This window comes from Myxine glutinosa, chromosome 4 (genome assembly GCF_964187855.1).
Source record: "Myxine glutinosa chromosome 4, kmMyxGlut1.1, whole genome shotgun sequence".
NCBI lineage: Eukaryota > Metazoa > Chordata > Myxini > Myxiniformes > Myxinidae > Myxine > Myxine glutinosa.
In genome coordinates, this window is record NC_136264.1 from 5,298,321 (window position 1) to 5,316,750 (window position 18,430).

An 18,430-nucleotide genomic window follows, 5' to 3' on the forward strand; every position below is an offset into this window, starting at 1 on the left:
CAGCTGCACGCCCCGTGTGAGTGTGTGTGTGTGTGACGGGCCCGTTTGTCCTGGGGATTAAGTTAAGACTGTTTTTAAGGCTGCACTGTGTCCCTCTTTTCTCGGAATCATTGTAAATAGTGTGAATAAATTCTGTTCTTCCTTTTCCAATTCGACCGCTTTTGTGAATTATCCATTGGCTAAGCGTGGTACGAACGAGATCACTAGAACCGGGGTCACCATATAAACGGCACGGATCGCGTGTACCGGATTGTGATCGCTCGGCGTCTCAGCACGCGTGATTTGTGTGGGGCTTATTTCGTTTCAGGGCAGCGCGAGTAATTACATAATAGTGATTCTAGTCCTACGACCCTATTTCGCATTGTCCGGGAAGGACGTCATAGGTCCCGGGTCCCATCGGCCAGTCAAAGACAAGGGGACTAATCCCCCCTTGGTCAGGGGAGAAGGCTGGCGACGAGATCCACAACTATATATATATATATAGCTATCTCTAACCGCTGACTCAATACCGAATATAAAATATTCCTGCAATCACTGTATTTTAACTTATTCATGCAATTATTTCAAGGGGGTCTGGAAAGTTTGCAAATACAACAACATGCATTTTATGGCCATTTTCCCTGCTAGAGCGGGGGTTAGCCTTGCGGGGCCCCTTGACAATCTTCTCCATTTCACCCTATTTTCTGCATCTCCCCTTGTTAACCACCTTGCCCTCATTTCTTCTTCCACCACCTTTAGCCAAGTCTTTCTCGGTCTTCCCCGTCCTCTACTTCCTACTGCATTCATTTCCATCACTCTTCTCAACCAGTCACTTTCATCCTTCCTCAAAATGACCAAACCATTTTAACCTGTTTCTCTTCACAGCAACCATCACAGGCTCTTTTACCATCATCTTTCCCAATTCATCATTTGTCTTCCTCGATTTAAACGATACTCCTCACATCCACTGAACCATTCGCATTTCCACCCTTTCCACCCTTCGTTGCTGCTCTGCATTCATTACCCATGTCTCGCTCCCATAAATCATAACACGCACACAATCATCGCAAATCATCGCACACATGCAGCATACACCTTTCTCTTCAGCTTCAATGACACTCCCCTCCGCGTCAGCACGCCACTCAGTTCCCGAAACTTCTTCCATGCAAATCTCACTCGAGCAACCGTTGTCGAGTCTGATCCACCTTCTCCATTCAGCATGTCTCCTAGGTAGCAAAACTTTTTCACACCTTCCAGCTTCACGCCGTCTCCAAGATCCAACTCAACATTTCCTCCATCTGCACCTCGCTCTGTGCACACCATACACTTGAATGTAGCTGCCACACTGGTTAATGACCCTCTCAAACCACTACATTTTTGATGAACCCACTCAGTGCACATTGAATGGAATTCACTCCGACACCCTTCCTGCACACACACGGCCACTTCCCAGTCCTTTCCACCTCACCACATGCTTTACCACTTGCCATCACCTTTGTTTTTCCGATATTCACCTTCAGACCTTTCGCCTCCATACATTCCTTCCACTTGTTCATCTTCTGCTTCAGTCCATCCATACTCTCCCCAATCAACACCAGATCATCTGCATACAACTCCCACGGTAAACGCTCCTTTAAAGTCCAAGCCAGCACCTCCATCACAGCTACAAATAGTGGTGGACTTAGTACGGACCCCTGATGCACTCCCACCTTCACCTCAAACTCACCACTGTTCCCATCCTTCGTCCTCACAGCTGTGTGCACTCTCTCGTACATTGCTATCACGACTCTGATCAACCATTCCTCCACTCCCAACTTTCTCAACGCCCATGTCACGACTTCGCGTGGAACCCTATCGAATGCCTTCTCCAGATCAACAAACCCAAGAAACAACTTCTTCCTCTTCTCCATGTACTTCTCATGCAACTGCCTTACAATAAAAAGCATGTCTGTCATTCCTCTTCCTGGCATAAATCCATACTGCATTTTGTCGATCTTTACTTTCTTCCTTATCCGCCTCTCCAACACCCTTTCTAATATATTCATTCCATCCTCCAACAACTTTATCGCTTGGTACGAGCCACAGTCCAGAGGGTCATCTTTCGCCTTGTATAGGGGGACGAGGGTACTCAGTTCCCAATCCACTGGAATGTGGCCTTCTTTCACCACCAGATTACAGATCTCTGTCATTCTCTTCACATCCCAACTTTCCGCTGCCTTCAACATATCTCCCACAACTCCCGTCGGCCCTCCCGCTTTTCTACTCTTCATTGCTTTTATCGCTTCCTCAACTTCCTTCTCAGTTATCTTCTCTGCCGGTCCTAAAACTGGGTTACTCTCCATGTTGCCATCCCATTCATTCTCTGCATTCAACAGCATTTCCATATATCTTTTCCATCTTCCTTTAATTTCATTTGGGTCCACAACGATTTGTCCCACTTCATCCTTCAAGCAACTAACCCGTATCACATCGCACTTCTATTTCGCTATCTGCTTTGCAATCTTGAATACAGCTCTCTGACCTTCTTCCGAATCCAAGCGTTCTCCGAACATTTTCCTGCATGCCTCCTGCGCCGTTGCTACCTCATTATTTGCAGCCTTCCTGGCTGCCTTATAACTTTCATGTTCTGCCATTTATGCCCCCGTACCCTTTGCCTTCTGCCACTCCTTGAACTTCTTCCTCTTATCGTCAATCCTCTTTCCAACTTCACCATCTCACCACCATGTTTCTGAGTCCCTCGGTGGTCTTTTTGTCCATCCACATACCTCACCCACGGCTCCCAACAGACAATCTTTCATTGGCATCCAACCACTTTCAAGCTCAACCACATCATCCACGACAACACTCATCCTCTCTTTTAATGCCTCCCTCACTGTCACCTCTTTCAACCTCCACACTTTCATTCTCGGTTGGGACTTCACCCACCAAGCTCTCCTCGCACCTTTCACCCTCATGTCGCAACCAAGTGATGCTGTGAAACAGCCTCCTCCCCCGGGGTCACCTTTGTGTCCCGGAGGTGCCCCCTATCTCGCCTACGCACCATCAGGTTGTCATCGACCCACCTGACATGTATGTAACAAGCCTATTATCCTCTTTCTGGAACTGAGTATTACAAATCAACAAATCAGCTCCATCAGCAAACTCCAAAATCCTTTCACCTTCTCCATTTCTCACACCACATCCGTAACCCCGATGAACTCCCTCAAAACCGTCCATACTCCTTCCCACATGTCCATTTAGGTCTCCTCCTACCATAACAACTTCCTCATTTTTCACGTTTTCCATCAGTTTCTCTATAGCACATAATAACTTGTCCTTCTCATCATCGCTCCGACCAACATGCGGAGCATATCCCGAGATGACGTTCACCAAGAGCTTTCCAATCATCATTTTCACCATCATCAACCTTTCACTCACTCTAGTCACACTCACCACACTGTCTACGAACTCCTCAGAAAACAGGACACCAACACCATTCACGCCTTCTGGGCACCCTTGCCACACAAGCTTGTATTTCTGTCCCTGCCTACCCTTCACCATTCTCACACCACTTCCCTTCCATCTCGTCTCTTGCACACAACATATGTGCACTCTTCTTCTGACCAATATTTCCACTACTTCTCCTGATCTCCCTGTCATTGTCCCTACATTCCATGTTCCAAACCTCAGAAAGCAATCCCCACGTGGGGTATCAGACGTTTTGTCGTCATAAATGGAGTGATTTCCACCCTTGCTTCGATCGGATTCCCCACCTTCAGTTTTGACGAGAGGGAGTGGGGTCCCCCACGGGGTACTTCGGGCTGCACCCTGCCCCAATGTAGTTGTCATTGTCATGGTTCTCTTTTTGGGGCAATGTTTTCTGGCCGGATGCCCTTCCTGACGCCAACCCTTTTAGTCGCCTCTTACGACACTCAGGGATACGGTGTACCTATTCTAAACCGGGGTACACACAGGGTAAAAAAGTTTGCAAATAAAGAAAACTTGACTTACGAACCCATCGTATAAATAAGTGTGGAAACGTTGAGACACCCCTTATAAAAGGAGTGTGGCAACCATTAAATTGTCCATCACCTGCATCATTTCTCAGCAAAATTTATTTCAAAATAAAGGATAAAGCAACCACTTACAAAACAGGTTTCATTAGAAAATGTGAATTGGATTGTGTTTATGCATCAATGTAAGCCAGGGCAGAAACAGACACTACATACCCAAGCAGCAGCTGCAGTAACCAAGTTCAGGGTAAACATACACAGATAATACAACCAACAACGTCAGCACAATGTTGTTCATCGGACAGAACTTTATTTCCATCATTCATCTTACCAAAAAGACTGTGACCATGCACCAATATACGAGCCACTGTCCGTCTCCTCACTCTTATTCTCTTATTTTCAGCTTTAGCAGAGAAAACCATCTGATGATGCGTGCATCAGCTTGTACATGTAGCTCTTCAATCAATGATCAATGTCAAAGTGTGCAACACCCCTCAAAATTGGTTCATTAAAGTGCGATTTATGATGTTTTATTGATTCTCGTTAAATGTCATGCAAACTATTCGTATTTTAAAAATCTGATCAAAATGAACTTTTGGAAAAAGAAGGATTTGTTACAAAAGACAAGGCACAGAAAAACTCCAACTCACAAATATACGAGCACAATCTAGTGCTTTGAATAACACGAGCAATAAACAAAGGACGTCACAAAAATAATACAGTTACAAAAGTTCGAGAAGATCACGTCACAGGCAGGTTGCAGACAGTTTTCAACTTCTGTCCACCATGTCCCTAAGCTTTGAACATCTCCAAAATGTATTCACAAGACAACATTGGTCACAAACAACAGTGAGATGCGGTTCCAAAAGAACGAGTCTCCATTTATTCCAATGACGTCATCTCGTGGAATGCACAGCTTCTATCGAGCTCTTCTCCTCGGAGTCTGCAAAACCCTGGAAAAAATAAATATTAATACTTATTTTAAAAAGTCAAACTACCGGTACTGGTGTGTACCCCAGTTTAGAATAGGTACACCGTATCCCTGCGTGTCGTAAGAGGCGACTAAAAGGGTTGGCGTCAGGAAGGGCATCCGACCATAAAAACATTGCCTCAAAAAGAGAACCATGACAATAACGACTACATATGGGCAGGGTACAGCCCGAAGTACCCCGTGGGGGACCCCACTCCCTCTCGTCAAAACTCAAGGTGAGGAACCCGATCGAAGCAAGGGTGGAAATCACTCCATTTATGACGACGCCCGACGTGGAGATCGGTTTCTGAGGTTTGGGACATGGAATGTAGGGACAATGACAGGGAGATCAGGGGAAGTGGTGGAAGTATGTCAGAAGAAGAGGGGACATATGTTGTGTGCAGGAGACGAGATGGAAGGGAAGTGGTGTGAGAATGGTGAAGGGTAGGCAGGGACAGAAATACAAGTTTGTGTGGCAAGGGTGCCCGGAGGGCGTGAATGGTGTTGGTGTCCTGTTTTCTGAGGAGTTTGTAGACAGTGTGGTGAGCGTGACTAGAGTGAGTGGAAGGTTGATGATGGTGAAAATGATGATTGGAAAGCTCTTGGTGAACATCATCTCGGGATATGCTCCGCAGGTTTGTCGGAGCGATGAAGAGAAGGACAAGTTCTGGTGTGCGATAGAGAAGCTGATGGAAAACGTGAAAGATGAGGAAGTTGTTATGGTAGGAGGAGACCTAAATGGACATGTGGGAAGGAGTATGGACGGTTTTGAGGGAGTTCATCGGGGTTACGGATATGGTGTGAGAAATGGAGAAGGTGAAAGGGTTTTGGAGTTTGCTGATGGAGCCGATTTGTTGATTTGCAATACTCAGTTCCAGAAAGAGGATAATAAGCTTGCTGCATACACGTCAGGTGGGTCGACGACAACCGTTGACTATCTGCTGGTGCGTAGGCGAGATAGGGGGCACCTCCGGGACACAAAGGTGATCCATGGGGAGGAGGCTGTTTCACAGCACCACTTGGTTGTCTGCGACATAAGGGTGAAAGGTGCGAGGAGAGCTCGGCGGGTGAAGTAACAACCGAGAATGAAGGTGTGGAGGTTGAAAGAGGTGACAGTGAGGGAGGCATTAAAAGAGAGGCTGAGTATGGTGGAGGATGATGTGGTTGAGCTTGAAGTGGTTGGATGTCAATGAAAGATAGTCTGTTGGGAGCCGTTGGTGAGGTATGTGGATGGACCAAAGGACCACCGAGGCACGCGGAAACATGGTGGTGGGATGATGAAGTTGGAAAGAAGATTGACGAGAAGAGGAAGAAGTTCAAGGAGTGGCAGAAGGCGAAGGGTATGGGGGCAGAAAAGTCTGAGCATGAAAGTTATAAGGCAGCCAAGAAGGCTGCAACGAAAGAGGTAGCAAAGGCACAGGAGGCATGAAGGAAAATGTACGGAGAACGCTTGGATTCGGAAGAGGGTCAGAGAGAGGTATTCAGGATTGCAAAGCAGATATCAAAAGAGAGGTGTGATGTGATGGGGGTGAGTTGCTTGAAGGATGAAGTGGGACAAATCGTTGTGGACCCAGATGGAATTAAAGGAAGATGGAAGAGATATATGGAAATACTGTTGAATGCAGAGAATGAATGGGATGGCAACATAGAGAGTAACCCAGTTTTCGGACCGGCAGAGAAGATAACTGAGAAGGAAGATGAGGAAGCGATAAAAGCAATGAAGAGTAGAAAAGCGGGAGGGCCGAAGGGAGTTGTGGGAGATATGTTGAAGGCAGCGGGAAATTGGGGTGTGAAGAGAATGACAGAGATCTGCAATCTGGTGGTCAAAGAAGGCCGCATTCCAGTGGTTTGGGAACTGAGTACCCTCGTCCCTTTATACAAGGGGAAAGGTGACCCTCTGGACTGTGGCTCGTATCGAGCGATAAAGTTTTTGGAGCATGGAATGAAGGTATTAGAAAGGGTGTTGGAGAGGAGGATAAGGAAAAAAGTGAAGATTGACGAAATGCAGTTTGGATTTATGCCACGAAGAGGAATGACAGACGCGCTTTTTATTGCGAGGCAGTTGCAGGAGAAGTACATGGAGAAGAGGAAGAAGTTGTTTCTTGGGTTTGTTGATCTGGAGAAAGCATTCGATAGGGTTCCACGTGAAGTAGTGTCTTGGGCATTGAGGAAGATAGGAGTGGAGGAATGGTTGATCAGAGTAGTGATGGCAATGTACAAAAGAGCGCGCACAGCTGTAAGGACGAAGGACGGGAACAGTGGTGAGTTTGAGGTGAAGGTGGGAGTGCATCAGGGGTCGGTAATAAGTCCACTACTATTTGTAGCTGTGATGGAGGTGCTGGCTCAGAACGTAAAGGAGGTTTTACCATGGGATTTGTTGTATGCAGATGATCTGGTGTTGATTGCAGAAAGTATGGATGGACTGAAGGAGAAGATGAACAAGTGGAAGGAATGTATGGAGACAAAAGGTCTGAAGGTGAATATCAGAAAAACGAAGGTGATGGCAAGTGGTAAAGCATGTGGTGAGGTGGAAATAACTGGGAAGTGGCCGTGTGCTGTGTGCAGGAAGGGTGTCGGAGTGAATTCCATTCAATGTACAATGTGTGCTGAGTGGGTTCATCAAAAATGTAGTGGTTTGAGAGGGTTATTAACCAGTGTGGCAGCTACATTCAAGTGTAAGGTGTGCACAGAGGGAGCTGCAGATGGAGGAATTGTTGAGTTGGATCTTGGAGATGGCGTGAAGCTGGAAGGTGTGAAAACATTTTGTTACCTTGGAGACATGCTGAATGGAGAAGGTGGATCAGACTCGGCAACGGTTGCTCGAGTGAGATGTGCATGAAAGAAGTTTCGGGAACTGAGTTGCGTGCTGATGAGGAGGGGAGTGTCGTTGAAGCTGAAGGGAAAGGTGTATGCTGCATGTGTGAGAAGTGTTATGATTTATGGGAGTGAGACATGGGTAATGAACGTATAGCAGCAACGAAGGCTGGAAAGGGTGGAAATGCGAATGGTTCGGTGGATGTGTGGAGTATCGTTGAGAGAGAGGAAGACAAATGATGAATTGCAAAAGATGATGGGAATAGAGCCTGTGATGGATGCTGTGAAGAGAAACAGGTTGAGATGGTTTGGTCTTGTGTTGAGGAAGGATGAAAGTGACTGGTTGAGAAGAGTGATGGAAATGAATGTGGAAGGAAGTAGAAGACGGGGAAGACCGAGAAAGACTTGGCTAAAGATGGTCGAAGAAGAAATGCGGGCAAGGGGGTTAACAAGGGGAGATGCAGAAAATAGGGCAAAATGGAGAAGATTGTCATGGGGACCGCAAGGCTAACCCCCGCTCTAGCAGGGAAAATGGCCTTAAAATGCCTGTTGTTGTTGTATTTAAAAAAGTCAAACACTATATTGACCATGCATCATGATGGAGACAAAGTACATTCAATTAAAGAATGTTTGTAAATAAAACTAAACATCATGAAGATCTAACAACAAGGATCTTGAAATGGAGTGAATAATTGAAGGCCCACCTTCGATTTGGCTTGCTTCATGGTGACGGCCTGCATCGTGCCGTTCCCAGTTGACCTACATTTAGTGCTGCCGCGGTGGTTGCATGCTCAGAGCTACCTTCCTTACTTGAAGTAGCTGACATTTTTCCGTGCAAGCTTTTCCTGTTTAGATGTGCAAGTGTAGCTGTCTCTTTGTCAATTGGCGATTGGCCCAAATCATCATATCCGGTTGTTGACACAGATTTTCTTGCGAAAGCATGGGAAGAGCGCACAGATGACTGCAAACATTCTGGATCTGACCTGCTTCTTTGACAAACACACTGGCTTGGTTTCAAAAGCTTTCGCTGCTCCACAGGTACACGGCTCACCCTGAGCGCCGCTTGGCCTGTGGGAGGTGTTTATATACGTGGCATTGTAAAGAGAACAAATGATCACAAGCACCAACTTGAAGCATAAATAAGTGTTCACAAAAGAAAAGCACGAAGGAAATGAATGATGTTAGCAGCTGATTAAATAATGAAGCTCACCAAGTGTAATCGGCCTGTGTGATGAACGTTTCCCATTTGAGTGCGAGATGCCCGATTCCACACTGAGAGTAGCCTTTGGTACCAAGTTCAGGGATGTTCGGGTCAGATTAGGCAAACCGATTTCCGACTTGTCTGGAAAGTAAGGTGGGCGGGGCCAAGCACGATGGGGAGGTCACAAGGTGGGCGGGGCCAAGTAGGATGGGGAGGTAACAAGCAAGGTGGGTGGGCCCAACCAGGACGGGGAGGTCATAAGTAAGGTGGGTAGGGAGAATCAGGACGGGGAGGTGACATGTATGGTGGGTCGGGTCAAGCAGGACGGGGAGGTCACACGTACGGTGGGTGTAGACAAGCAAAATGGAGAAGTTATAAGTAAGGTGGGTGAGGACAGGAGGGTGGGGAGGTCACAAGAAAAGGTGGTTGGGGACAAGCAAGATGAGGTCACAAGGTGAGTGGGGCCAAGTAGGATGGAAAAGTAACAAGGTGGGTCGGGACAAGCAGGACGGGGAGGTCACACGTACGGTGGGTGTAGACATGTAAGATGGAGAAGTCAAAAATAAGGTGGGTGAGGGCAGCAGGTTGGGGAGGTCACAAGTAAGGTGGGATGGGCCAAGCATGATGGGGAGGTCACAAGGTGGGCGGGGCCTAGCATAATGGGGAGGTCACAAGGTGGGCGGGGCCAAGTAGGATGGGGAGGTCACAAGTAAGGTGGGTGGGGCCAACCAGGGTGGGGAGGTCATAAGTAAGGTGGGTGGGGACAAGCAGGATGGAAAAGTAACAAGATTGGTCGGGACAAGCAGGATGGGGAGGTCACATGTATGGTGGGTGGGGGCAAGCATGATGGGGAGATCACAAGTAAGGTGGCTGAGGGCAAGCAATATGGCAGCAATACATTAATTGTCAAGACAAAATTAAAATTTAGACAACAAGAAGCCATTTGGACCATTATGCCTGTGTAGTAACCATATTACATCATCTCACTCTATCGACTTACCTATATTTTACATCCTTAAATCTTCATTTCACAGTCTACCTCGAACATCCCCATCCTACTATACTACATAAGGCGTATGTATGTATGTATGTATGTATGTATGTATGTATGTACGTACGTACGTATGTACGTATGTACGTATGTACGTATGTACGTATATGTAGAAAAATAACAGGGCTGTTCTGATCTCAACCAAATTTTGCATTGGTGTTGGTACTACCAAGGGTCAGTCATGGCATGGGCAGAAAGAAAAAAAAACATTTTAGCCAGGGTGCTGACAAAGAGTGGCTTGCTCTAAAAAAAAAAAGAAGATGGCAGAGAGAATGTTCAACATTAAAACCACAAAAGACAACTAGTTTTAGATTCTCATCACATTTGACTTCACTAAACAACATCACAGACTTTTGCCTTCATTGGGCATCTTCCCATCCATCCACAGATTGTTCAAAAGTAGGGAATGCATGAAATGAAAAACATGTTCCATTCGAAAATAAATTCTTGGAATACTTGGCCAAAAAAAAAGTTTAACAAATCAAGTACTCATTTGTGTTCCCATCTGAGGGCATAGCTGATGTTACTATGGTGAACGCGTGCAGTCGTCAGTTCCAACAAGGGGCACGAGGGAGCTGGATATGTGGGTTACGTTGTTGGGTTTTTCACTTGGTTACTCTGTTTTGTGTTTTGATTTCATAACAAATTAAAGTTTTTGAGAAAAGGTGTTATATGATTTCCTAGAAGAACCCAGGTTCAAAATTCATAGACAGCTATGTTATTTGTCCAATGCCTAATGCTGTTCTTGTAATTCATGCTAAAGTAGATTGTCATCCCCCAATAGATTTGTCCTGTTTGTAATGTATTTATTTAAACATCTTGTGCACACCAGAAGCCTTACATTACTGAAATAGAAAGTCAATGCTCCCTATAGGGCCTCCCTAATGGGATGCAGTGATAGGGGGTCAGCAACCCCCTCATAAGGATGCTCTGAGGACAGGAAGAACATGGTAATTAATCAATGGGGAATGGGGAAGATGGTGCAGAGCAGGCGTGGGGAGTGAGGGGCAGGGGGGTGGGGGGATCTACTCATTTTATTGTTGTTTATTATGAACTGTCTTTCTTAATTGGGGAGTGAGGTCAGTGTGTGAGGAAGAGTTGAACATCAGTGTAATGGAATGAATGTAAAAGAATAAAAGAGAGAAGAGTTGTCGGGATTCTAACCCAGGATCCTAGGATCCCAAGCCGGTACCCTAACCGCTAAGCCAACACCAGAGTACAAAATGCAAGAATGGACACAGAATAATAAGTCAAACAACCAGATACCTGCGATCAAAGTGATCGCCATGCGTAAGCTTCCCCCGGCCTCCCGACTTACAGTTGGCCTGTGATTCAACAAAGGCCAATTTATTTACTTTGATTTTCAACATTCAGGGATAGAGTGTAAATAAATAAAACGTGTTTCCACATACAATCTATCCAAAAAAACTCATGAAAATCAGAGAAAATTTGTTCAAGTTATGATTTAAAAAAAGGTGTTTTTGTTCATGAGTTCACAATCTGAAAAAGTAGGTCAACGACACGAAACAAGTATCAGGTGCACAACCTCAGTGCAGTTACACTATTATGATGTCAGAAAGTCTTGGAATGCCAAGCAGTCTGATATTCCGCATTGACAAAATTAAGCAACGACAAAAAAACGCATTATTTCTTTCAGACCACCATTTGACCTTGAGCTTTAAACCAGAGGGGTACGTTGTCCATCAAGTGGAAATGCGACTTGCTCTAGGCTTTCTAGAGAGGGCAATTTAGTTCTGATTGGACAAACCTTAGTCGAGTTGTGGAAAAAGAAGTACCAATTTCTATAATTGGGTCATGACTTTATTTTTGCATACCAAGTCGAGGCTCGTATAGAAGCGAACACATGTAACATATAAAATATAACAAAGGGAGCAGGAGACAAAAGGGGGCGAGAGGAAAAACAACAGTCGAGAACAGGGACATCCAGAGATCTGTGGAAGGGAGAGGGCTGGGGCGGGGTAAATGGGATAAACAAGATGGACATTAATGGGAATTAGGCAGATATATATACATTCACGTGAAAAAGTAAGTACACCCCGTGGAAATTTTTGACTTTTTCAACATATTTCAACATACAGCTATTTGATCTTCATTTCAACAATATTGATAGATAAAGGTGATATAACATAACAAATATCATGAAACATTTACATTTTGTAGTGCATTGTATAATTTAAATAAACATAAATGCAAATTTCGCATGTGGAAAAAGTAAGTACACCCTTGGCTCTAATAGGTGGTATTGCCCCCTTTGGCAGAAACAAGCTCAAGTAGGCGTTTCTTATAACTGTCTACCAGTCTCTGACATCGACGGGAGAAATTTTTGCCCACTCCTCCATGCAGAATTCTTTCAGCTGTGCGATGTTTGAGGGGTTTCTTGCATTGCCAGCTCGTTTCAAATTCCCCCACAACATCTCGATGGGATTTAGATCCGGGCTTTGACTTGGCCATTCCAGAACCCTACATTTCTTTCTTTTCAGCCATTCCTTGGTGGATTTACTGGTATGTTTAGGGTCATTGTCATGTTGCAAGGTCCACCTTCGGTTGAGCTTCAACTTTCCGACAGATGGCCTCACATTATCCTCAAGCACCCTCTGGTACAATGAATAATTCATAGTGGATTCTATGATGGTGAGCTGCCCAGGCCCTCGTGCAGAAAAGCTGCCCCAAACCATAATATTTCCACCACCATGCTTTACAGTTGGTATCAGTTTCTAGTGGTCAAATGCTGTCTTTGGTTTTCGAAAAAATGTCTTTTGGTACTGCGGCCAAATAGCTCTACCTTTGACTCATTTGTCCAGAGCACGTTGTTCCAAAAGTGCTCGTCTTTGCCTAGGTGTTCATTGGCAAACTTTAGTCTTGCCCTGATGTTCTTTCTGGACAGCAAAGGTTTCCTCCTGGCCTCTTTCTAATGGTAGACTCGTGCACTTTGACATCAACAGTCACAAGAGCTACCTGTAGGTCCCATGATGACATTCTGGGGTTCTTCGAGACTTCTTTCAGCATCTTGCTGTCTGCTCTCGGGCTGAACTTGCTGGGGCGGCCTGGCCTGAACAAGTTGGCAGTTCTTTGGAATCTTCTCCACTTGTAGATAATCTTCCGGACAGTCGAAAGATTGATTTCAAATTGTTTGCAGATCTTTTTAAATCCCTTCCCATACTCGTAGGCATCTATAACCTTCTTCTGAAGGCCTCAGAGAGCTATTTTGATCTAGGTATGGTGACGCCACACACTTCAACAACAAAGAGCAAACCAAACGAAATGTCTGAGGTTTAAATAAGACAGGTTCCTCCAAGATCCTCTCGAACAATGTTCTAATCATTTCCACATGAGCTGGTGCACCTGATTCTAATTTGAGGTATTTGAAGTAGTGATAAATGTAGGGGTGTACTTACTTTTTCCACATGCGAAATTTGCATTTATGTTTATTTAAATTATACAATGGACTACAAAATGTAAATGTTTCATGATATTTGTTATATTATATTGTAGCGGTTACCGCTGGATGCACACAATCGCCTTGCACCGGCCAGAACACGGCCAGACGCGCCTCTCCCGGGCATGCCCGGACTCACTGTTCCCGGGCACGCCCGAACCTCCCGGGCACGCCCAGTCTCGTCTTTCCCGGGCATGCCCGCTCTCGCCTTTCCAGGGCTCGCCCAGAGCGTCCGGGCATGCCCGCTATCGCCTTTCCAGGGCTCGCCCAGAGCGTCCGGGCATGCCCGCTATCGCCTTTCCAGGGCTCGCCCAGAGCGTCCGGGCATGCCCGCTCTCGCCTTTCCAGTGCTCGTCCAGAGCGCCCGGGCACGCCCAGCCTCGACTTGCCAGGCCGCAGCCAAACACGCCCGGGCAGGTCCAGACTCGCCTTTCCAAGGCTCGCCCTTGACACCCGGGCATGCCCGATATAGCTTTTGCCGGGCAAACTTCCCGACATAAATGTGTATATATATTGCTGCCCGATAAACGGGCTTTTGTCAGAATACCTGAGCTGTTTTGTTTCAATAAAGCAACTCGGACGAATTCCGTCTTTGGTCGCGTCACTTCTTTCGACTCGCGTTGGAGCGCAGCTCCTTCACTGGTGACCTACCGACATGGACACGGCAGTGACTCTTAAACTGCCTACCTTCTGGGAGGCTCACGCCGCTGTTTGGTTCGCCCAGGCGGACTCCCAGTTCGCCCTGCGAGGCATCACCACGGACGACACCCGCTTCCACCACTTCGTGGCAGCGCTCGGTTCCGCCACCGCGGCCCGCGCCCTGAGCCTCCTCGAGCACCCGCCGGCTGCCGCCAAGTATGACGCGCTGAAGACGCTCCTCCTCGACGCTTTCGCCCTCTCACCGGCGGCACGCGCACGGCGCCTGCTCGATCTGCCCGAGCTCGGCGACACGCGCCCGTCTGAGCGCATGGACTATATGCTCTCGTTGCTCGGTGAGCACTCTCCGGATTTTCTGTTCCGCGAGTTGTTCCTTTGCCAGCTGCCTCACCGGTACGCCTCGCCCTGACTGGCACGTCGATCACCGATCCCCGCGCCCTCGCCAGGAAAGCCGATAAGATCTCCTCGGCGGGCCAACACATCGGCGCGGCTACCTGGGGCCTGCTGCCGTCCGAGGCGACGCCCACGACGCCCGAGCGCCCTGCGCGGTTGGAGGCCGAACTGCCGGTGAAACTGGCGGCCGCCACGCCGCACCGACCGCTTCCGACACGACGGCCGGGGCCTCCACCTGACCAGGCGTGGTGTTATTACCATGCCAGGTTCGGACACAAGGCTCGGACGTGCCGACCCCCGTGCACTTTCGGCAAGTCGGGAAACGGCCGGGCCGGCGTTCATTCCCAGCCATGAGCGCCGGCCACTCGGGCAACTTGCTTTTTATTCGGGACAAAGCGTCCGGGCGGCGTTTCCTTTGTGACACCGGCGCCCAACTGAGCGTCATACCCGCCTCCGAGCAGGACAGGCGGGACGCCGTTTGCGGCCCCTCTTTGGTCGCTGCTAATGGCTCGGCCATACGCACTTTTGGCCCGCGCAACGTCACCCTCTGCTTCGGCAGCCAGCGCTTTCAGTGGACCTTTGTGACCGCCTGCGTCCCCATGGCTTTGCTGGGCGCCGACTTCCTCTGCGCGCACGGGCTGCTGGTCGACGTCAAACGTCGTCGCCTTGTCAACGCCGAGACCTTCAGCTCCCTGGCGTGCACGATGAGCAGCTCCGTGCCCACCGAACTGGCGTGCGCCCTCCCGACGGCGAACGAGTTCGCTCGCCTGCTCGCGGAATTCCTGGCCCTCACACGGCCGACGTTTTCGGCCGTCGCAGTGCGGCATGGGATCGAGCACCACATACCCACTACGGGCCCGCCGGTCTACGCCAGGGCCCGCCGCCTCGACCCGGCCAAGCTCGCCGTGGCAAAGGCCGAGTTCGATGCGTTGGAGCACCTCGGCATCGTGCGGCGCTCCAATAGCGCGTGGGCCTCACCACTGCACATCGTGCCAAAGCCGGGGGGCGGATGGGTGCCCGTGTGGCGACTACCGCCGCCTCAACGACGCTACCACCCCCGACAGGTACCCGATCCCGCACATCCAGGACTTTTCCGCCCGTTTGGCAGGACGGGTCATATTTTCCAAAATTGACCTGATACGGGGATACCACCAGGTACCTGTCCGGGCGGCCGACGTCCCGAAGACGGCCGTCATCACGCCGTTCGGCCTGTTCGAATTTTTGAGGATGCTGTTTGGCCTCAAGAACGCGGCCCAGGCGTTCCAGCGCTTAATGGACGGCGTGCTGCGCAACCTGCCATTTCTTTTCGTCTATCTGGACGACATCCTCGTCGCCAGCACGTCCCGCGCCGAGCACCTCCTCCACCTCCGAACACTGTTCGGTCGCCTCAGCGAGCACGGCTTAATTGTCAACCCGGCCAAATGCCACTTCGGCACGACGACCGTTGACTTTTTGGGCCACCGCATCACCAACACCGGGGCCGTGCCGCTGCAGACCAAGGTCGAGGCCATCACCAAGTTCCCGCGTCCCCGTTCCATCAAGGCCCTACAAGAGTTCCTCGGCATGGTGAATTTTTATCACCGATTCGTGCCCCGCGCTGCTCAGCTCATGCGGCCCCTTTACGAGGCCCTCCGGCGCAAGCCGGCCAAGCATGACATCGTTTGGTCCGCGGCCATGGACGCGGCCTTCGCGAGTGCAAAACGGGCCCTCGCCGACGCAACGCTGCTGGCTCACCCGGTGCTCAACGCGCCCATCGCCCTCACTACGGACGCCTCCAACTACGCGGTAGGCGCCGTTCATGAACAATGGGTGGACGGGGTTTGGCAGCCACTCGCTTTTTTCAGCCGGCAGCTCTGGCCGAACGAGTTAAAATACAGCACGTTCGACCGCGAGCTGCTCGGTCTATTCCTGGCCGTTCGCCATTTCCGACACCTCCTGGAGGGCCGCCCGTTCACGGCTTTCGTCGACCACAAGCCGTTGGTCTACGCAATGGCCAAAGTCACAGAGCCGTGGTCGGCCCGCCAGCAGCGCCACCTCTCCGCCGTGTCGGAATTCACCACGGACATCCGGCACGTCGCCGGCAAAGACAACGCTGTGGCCGACTGTCTTTCTCGGGCCAGCGCGAACGCGATCCACCTCGGCGTGGACTTCGCGCTCATGGCGGCCGACCAGACCACCGACACCTCGGTGCAGGCCCTCCGGGCGGCGGACACGGGCCTCCGCCTGGCCGACATCCCCTTCGCGGGCACCGTCCTGCTCTGCGACGTCTCCCAGGGCCAGCCTCGCCCCATCGTGCCCGTTTCCTGGCAGTGCCGCATCTTCGCCTCCATCCACGGCCTTTCTCACCCGGGCCGGAAAGCTTCTCAGAAGCTGGTGTCGGCGCGTTTCGTCTGGCACGGCCTTCGACGGAACGTCCGCGACTGGGCCAACGCCTGCACGGCCTGCCAGCGGGCCAAGGTCCACCGCCACACCCAGGCCCCGCTGGCACCTTTCACCGTGCCTGCACGGCGTTTCGACCACGTCCACATGGACCTGGTGGGTCCCCTGCCCCCATCGCGGGGGTTCACCCACCTGCTCACCATGGTGGACAGGACCACCAGGTGGCCGGAGGCCATGCCCCTCACCTCCACCACCACCGCCGACGTGGCGCAGGCGTTCATCGCCACCTGGGTCGCGCGCTTCGGCGCACCGGCGGACATCTCGTCCGACCGCGGCCCACAGTTCACGTCCGAACTTTGGGGCGCGGTCGCCCGCTCGTTGGGGGTCACGCTGCACCGCACCACGGCCTACCACCCCCAAGCCAACGGGTTGTGCGAGCGGTTTCACCGCTCCATGAAGGCCGCACTCATGGCCGGCCTTCAGGACGGCGGTTGGACCGACCGGCTGCCGTGGGTCCTTTTGGGCCTCCGCACGGCCCCCAAGGAGGACCTCCGGGCGTCCGCCGCCGAGCTCGTCTACGGCCAGCCGCTCCGCGTCCCGGGCGAGTTCGTGCCCGACGCTACCAGTCCCTGGTCCGCCGCACACCAGCGCTCGGACCTCCAGGAGGCCGCCCGCCGATTTGCCCCCGTGCCAACGTCCCACCACGGTGGCCCCCAGTCCTACGTCCCCCCGGCGCTTCGCACAGCGGAGTATGTCTTTGTGCGTCATGAGTCCATGACGCGCACCGGGGGCCACTCCGGCCGCCGTACGACGGGCCCTTCCGGGTCCTGCGACGGGGCGACAAGTCCTTTGTCGTCGACGTTGGCGGCCGGTCGGACCGGATCTCTGTGGACCGCCTCAAACCGGCGCACATGGACGTCGACCGACCACCACGGTTGGCCCTTCCTCCGCGGCGAGGCCGCCCCCCGTCCACAGCTCCCCCCGCTCGACCACCCACCACCATGTCGGACCCCTCCCCACGACCCTCCAGGGGTCGCTTCGGCCGGGTCATCCGGACCCCCCTTAAATTGACCCTGCCGGTGCAGGTCGATTCTGGAGGGGCGTGTGTAGCGGTTACCGCTGGATGCACACAATCGCCTTGCACCGGCCAGAACACGGCCAGACGCGCCTCTCCCGGGCATGCCCGGACTCACTGTTCCCGGGCACGCCCGAACCTCCCGGGCACGCCCGGTCTCGTCTTTCCCAGGCATGCCCGCTCTCGCCTTTCCAGGGCTCGCCCAGAGCGTCCGGGCATGCCCGCTCTCGCCTTTCCAGGGCTCGCCCAGAGCGTCCGGGCATGCCCGCTATCGCCTTTCCAGGGCTCGCCCAGAGCGTCCGGGCATGCCCGCTATTGCCTTTCCAGGGCTCGCCCAGAGCGTCCGGGCATGCCCGCTCTCGCTTTTCCAGTGCTCGTCCAGAGCGCCCGGGCACGCCCAGCCTCGACTTGCCAGGCCGCAGCCAAACACGCCCGGGCAGGTCCAGACTCGCCTTTCCAAGG

At 50.9% G+C, this 18,430-nt stretch overlaps 1 protein-coding gene across 1 annotated transcript in view; it reads right to left on the reverse strand.

Annotated features, from left to right (window-relative positions):
• Positions 1-4,055: 4,055 nt before the first annotated feature.
• Positions 4,056-18,430, reverse strand: part of LOC137424379 (uncharacterized) — a 145,107-nt gene continuing 130,732 nt past the window's right edge. The window contains exons 5-7 of the mRNA XM_078775386.1: positions 8,966-9,097; positions 8,460-8,823; positions 4,056-4,924 (exon numbers count right to left, since the gene is read on the reverse strand). Coding sequence (XP_078631512.1) covers positions 8,477-8,823; positions 8,966-9,097 — 479 coding nt within the window. The 3' untranslated portion in view covers positions 4,056-4,924; positions 8,460-8,476. The remainder of the gene's footprint in view (positions 4,925-8,459; positions 8,824-8,965; positions 9,098-18,430) is intronic.